Source organism: Triturus cristatus, chromosome 3_2 (assembly GCF_964204655.1).
Source record: "Triturus cristatus chromosome 3_2, aTriCri1.1, whole genome shotgun sequence".
NCBI lineage: Eukaryota > Metazoa > Chordata > Amphibia > Caudata > Salamandridae > Triturus > Triturus cristatus.
In genome coordinates, this window is record NC_140584.1 from 667073150 (window position 1) to 667079149 (window position 6000).

General features: G+C 47.4%; 1 protein-coding gene across 1 annotated transcript in view; it reads left to right on the forward strand.

Moving 5' to 3' along the window:
* The window catches only part of LOC146857923 (voltage-gated delayed rectifier potassium channel KCNH8-like), a 1483167-nt gene extending 1479280 nt beyond the window's left edge, over positions 1-3887 (forward strand). Inside the window, exon 15 of the mRNA XM_085648652.1 lies at positions 1800-3887. Coding sequence (XP_085504778.1) covers positions 1800-2582 — 783 coding nt within the window. The 3' untranslated portion in view covers positions 2583-3887. The remainder of the gene's footprint in view (positions 1-1799) is intronic.
* The last annotated feature ends 2113 nt before the right edge of the window (positions 3888-6000 follow it).

Here is a 6000-nt window from a genome sequence, read left to right on the forward strand (position 1 = left end):
ATGCACCGGGGAGATATGTTGTTGAATGAGGTAAGGTATACTAAAAGGGCAAGAATGGCAATTGGTGGCAAAAGCAGTAGACATGCACCATTTTATTTTAGTTCTTTATTCTATAAGGACTTCTGCTGAAGAAATGCACCCAATGAAGGAGGAAGGATGTGGAAGAGCAACCGAGGCAGGCAACCAGAGCAGAAACTACACACAATTTAAAAGGGCTGGTTTCCACATATTTCTGCTAGGCCTAAGGAAGCCAAAATCTGAGATGGGGTTGACGCCCCAAGCCCCTCTCATGCTGTTGAAGACTCTCAGAAGCATTTAGACGAGCATAGTCAGATCATAGCTCAGACCCCAGCTAGAAGGGCACCCTGAATGTGCAAGGGTGAGAGACGAAGCACTTGGTTGGTTGCTGCCGTCAAAATGCAAGAGTAAATTGGCTTGCCTTGTGTTCCCCTGCTGTCTGCACCCCTCCATGGACGCCCAATACTTTTCCGGCTCCCAGAGACCCTTGTTCTTTCTATTTTACATAATGAGGCATCCTTCTGATATTCTAGAATTTCCTCCCAGAACAACTTCAACTTTCACTATTACTAGAGAATGACAATTCAGTGTACAAAAAAAGACAATGGAGTGAAAGTAACTTACGCACCTTCCATTATTTCGATTATGACAGCAGCATGGCACCAATTTGGTAGTTCTCAGTTGGCTCAATCTTAGCCCAGCTCTTCTATTATAAATAGCTCAGCAATTATTTTATGTATATATTAGGCAAAAGTTAGATAAGCCCCGACCATATTTCATCACACATCCATATCCTGTTAGTCTAGCCTTACCTAAATTAGAACCAGATGTCCTACAGCACAGTTGTAGTAACTTATCAAAATAAGCAAAAGCCTCCGCACGCGCCACTGCCATTCGGCCTGGAGTCATGAGCCTAAATTTCAGCATTCCCCTTGGCAATCAGTCTGTGTTCCTAACTCTGGTCCCTACAACAGTATCTGAGATGCTTCACTTTTTCTCATGCATGGTGTTTTGTGGAGCAGCTGATGCTCGGCATCTTGCACAGGATATTGAACATTGCTTTTTGTTCAAAGTATATTATCAGACAAGGAACTTTTCTTTCATCTTGCTGCTACAAGAAAGATAGAATGGCATGTCACCCTGTAGCCATATATCAGCGCTCGGGCACTTGGACAGCGCTGCACCGGAGGATGGAGATGTTCCTTCTCTGCCTTGTTTGCGTGACTTTAACCTCTTCAGTGCCCCGCCCTTTCCCCGCCCTGTGCCGGGCGTTGCATTAGCGGGCGGGGTTCATGACGAGATAGTCTCGTCATGGGCACAGCGCAACCGCGCTCCATGACGAGACCATATCGTCATGGGCACTGAAGGGGTTAAGAAAAGCCTGGCCACGAAGCACACATCGGCTGCATTATTCACACACGTTGACCTGCTTGCTGAGCTCTGTCCTCGCGCCACACACTCTGGCCCTTCGAAAGCACATACAGTGGCCATGTTAACATACAACCGGGTCTGGATTGTATGTACAGGGACAAAAAGAAGCCTCGCCACACACATCCGGGGGAGTAGGGATGGGATGTGGAATGGGACAAGTTATGGGACAGTGATGTATCTCTTTTCAAATGGAAACTGTAAATGACAATGAAAATGTATTGAAGGCTAAAGGCAGGGTTTTACAGCTTCCTTTGGCCCAATGATGTGATCTGAGCTAAGTAGTTGTGAGTGCCTACTGTTAGTATCATCAGATATTTGTCATACACTAACAGTAACCTCTGTCTTTGCAGATGTCCAGCCTTTCTCAGCAAGTGACTCAACTCAGCAAGGACTTGAATGAGATGCTGCAGCTGATGCGGCCGGTGCTGATGGCCCAGGGCTACAGCATCCCTTCTCCTGCCACCAGCTTCATTAGCCCAAGTCTCAACAACACCTATAGCAACAGTAGCGGGTTCAGCAGCGGCTTGCAGTTCCAAACTCCGGCCACCAGCATCACCGAGCACACATCCTCTGGCCAGACACAGGTCGAGTGCTTGCAACCAACCACGTGGTCTGATGGGTACTCGCTCTCCCTTTTGCCACAGACGGTCATGACCGAGCCTCCTACTCACACACCGAGGAAAAATGTGCACTCAACAATGTCGCTGGACTCCTTCCTGAGACATCAGTGCCAGCATCCTGTGGGGAACAGAGGTTGTGGCTCACCCAACATGACCCAATCTCAGTCATCATACCACACCTACTTGCCACAGACTCCGATCACCCACCTGAGCGTGGCACCACAAAGCCCCACCTCACCTGTGATGGCACCACGTCTAAAACTATGCCAACAGCCTGAGGCCAACCAGGGCAACGCCAACCCTTCCCTGGTGCGACCCTTCTGCCCCACCTCAGACTCATCAGACTCTTTGCAGGAGAAGGTGGCAGACCTCTTGGGAACAGGGGCAGGGGCAAGAGACTTCAAGGAATGCTCCTCCTTGTCCTATACATCTTTGGAACTGGTCCGGAGCTCCTCCGGAGACTCACAGGGCGATATCATCCGCTTCATTGACGATGAAGGCACCAATGTTTGAAGAGAGACCGTGAGCATGGAAACTATCACTGTGGCAGGAACATGGCATATCAGTCAAACAGAGATCTAAGGAGAGCCAAGGAATCAGTAGACCGAAGCCACCTAAGGCGCTAATCTGTGGTCATGCTTTGCACCACGCAAACAGATTTCATGCACCGCTCCTCAAGGAGCGCAAACCTAGCACATTGGGTACCACACAGACTTACACGCAAAATAACATGGATCCAAATTGACTGCCCCGCTCATGAAAGCTGCAACAACCGGTTCCCTGGGATCCATGAGGTGCCTTCCTGGAGCAGAGGTCCTTGAACCCTTTTGAATTAGGGTTTCATTTTTATATTTGCTGTGGGGGACTTGATTTTAGGGTTGGTGCCAATACCCTATTTAATAATATGCTGGCCGAGTGTTAATGGAAAACACCAAAGATATATTCGGGTGTTCCTTGTTCCCAATAGGAACGGGGTGCAGGAGAGGGGCCAAGGAACCCCACCCGGGATGTAGTCTGAGGTGTCACTCCCTGGCCCTTAAGTGTTGTGGGTATGGAAGTTGCACCACTTAGAAAACCCTTATTTCAGAGCCTAATGTACCACTGCACAGCTCTCGCCCGCACACTTCAAGGAACAGCGACCCCCTTTGGAGAAGATAAGGATGACTGTGGATTTTCTTTAATAGGATGGCTGGACGTTCACATGCACCGAGCACAAGGAGAGGGGCATGCAAAGAAATCTATGCTGACGAAAGAATGTGTAGCAGATATGACTTTTAGTCTATTTTTATTTATTATTTAAATTCATTATTGCGTCTTACGTTTCCAGCCAAGGGTCTGCTAAGAGGAGGACATTATTTTATTATTTTATAAATTATTTTGACGAACGAGATGTACGGAACAAAGGAGGGATGCTTTTTTATTTGTTTTTGGAAGAGCTCCTCGAAGCATGGAACGCACTTATAGATATTTTTCTCAGCATGATCTTTATTTTATTAGAAATAAATGAATAAACGAGCCAAAAATATCCACGAAAATGTTCAGGCGAAAGCGTGAGAAAGAGAATGGACGCGAGTTTGTCTTCTGCTTTAAAAAACCACAGCTGGTTGGGGAAACAATTTTTGAGATTAAAAGGACATTATTTTTCTACATTTGTTACTTGAAAAGAAAACATAGGCTTTATAATAATTCATTGTTTTCTCTTTTTTTGGTTTGCAATACGACACTCATTATGTTTACTGAAAATAGGGGGAAATACAACCGATATGTTCAAAGCATGTCAGATACCGCATGATACTTTTAGGGGACCGGGGTGTTTAGCTGGGGTTCATCCGGCTTTGTCATTTAATAAACCAGCTTTAATAAAGATGATGCATTTGGAAATAGAAAAGTCTCCGTGTGCCCAACTGCATAAGTCCAACTGCACTGTCCTCTGAAACTGCCAGAGCAAGAAAAGGCTGTCTTGTATACATGCAAAGATAGAACGCTGCAACCAACTCTGCACCCCCGGCTAGACATCCACATTACCCTCTGCCTTCCCTTCTCCGTACACTTCCAACGATCAACACCCAAACTACACGCCACACAAATCACACGAGCACGGCGTGCACACCTAGACACACGATTACATTCGCGTCGCACTGAATGCCCACCTGAACATGATACAGCTGCAAAACTCCTCTGTCTGGGCACCAGGACACAGAACTGCAGCGCCTGCTGTCTACACACCTGACCATAAAACTGCAACACGCCCACATTAGGATAACTCGGCCCTGGGCACAGCAGACTGCAGACCACACAACTGATGCAAGAAGTCCACAGTACACCAAGTACTAGGCCCACTGCACAACGGGCTGCAAAGCAGAGACACGTCCCCTCTGCACACTGAACTGCCCGCCGTCAAACCAACCCCATAACCCCAGTACTATCCCCACTGCCAAAGGGTGTTAGCTTTGCTTCTTGCACACATAAACAAACTGCAGCAGCTCCGTATGCCCTCTTCCACACCTCACCATAAAGCTACCAAAACTCCGCCTGTGCACGCCAGAATGTGACTCTACAGCTCCACTCACTGCACACCGGAATACAACAAATGCTCCATATACAGTGGCCATAAAAGTACAGCTATGACCTTGCATATCTGACCAAAATAATTCAACCGCCCTGCACAACTGCAATTACTCCCAAGCTGCACCCAGACTACAAAGCTGCTACATTTCTGCATCCTGTAAACCTGAGCCCCAAAGTAACCCCATGACTCAGTGCACGCCTGACGGGAAAACAGCAAGATGTGCACACTCAGCCGAACTGACCGACAAACTGCAAAGCCACCAAACAACCAAAGAGTAATATCCTGACACGCATTACATGAAAAGTACGAAATGATGCAACCTGCTCACCTAACAATTCAACTGTACTCCACTAACCCCACATCTGAATATGGAAATGCAACAAACTGTCCCTTGTCACACACGACCCAAAAATGGCCACAATTGCCCCTGTACATTTTACAACTGCACTGTAACACCTCTGCACCTGCTACATAGGAACATTTGCAACAACGCTGCTCGACAGTTGATTGAAAAACAGCGGGAACACGCCTACAAGCACCAGTGCCCGCACAACTGCAGTAACTGGTTTCCATGCACACCTGAAAGAAAGATTTCAACGATGCTGCTTTGAACGCTTGGCTCCAAAACAGCAAATGAACTGAGCCTGGAAATGTTGGTGCAAATTCACAGCAGTGCCATGCCAATGCAAACCTGACCGAAATAATGTAGAAAGCAAATCAGCTCCCTGTATATCCGATCAAAAAGGTACACAAATGCTATCGCTGGATACAAGTGTAGCACATTCACACTCCAAAAACCTTTCATGCACAATTGTCTCCCACTGCCCTCAGTGCAATATACAAAACTCTGTGCATGACCCCCAAACTATAAATGCTCTGTCCTTGCACACATGACCACTAAGCAACAGAAACCCGCTCCATGCTTACCTCAAGCCACAGAAACCCACTCCATGCTTACCTCAAGCCACAGAAACTCACTCCATGCTTACCTCAAGCCACAGAAACTCACTCCATGCTTGCCTCAAGCCACAGAAACTCACCCCATGCTTACCTCAAGCCACAGAAACCCACTCCATGCTTACCTCAAGCCACAGAAACTCACTCCATGCTTACCTCAAGCCACAGAAACCCACTCCATGCTTGCCTCAAGCCACAGAAACTCACTCCATGCTTACCTCAAGCCACAGAAACTCACCCCATGCTTACCTCAAGCCACAGAAGCTCACTCCATGCTTGCCTCAAGCCACAGAAACTCACTCCATGCTTGCCTCAAGCCACATAAACCCACTCCATGCTTACCTCAGGCCACATAAACCCACTCCATGCTTACCTCAAGCCACAGAAACTCACCCCATGCTTACC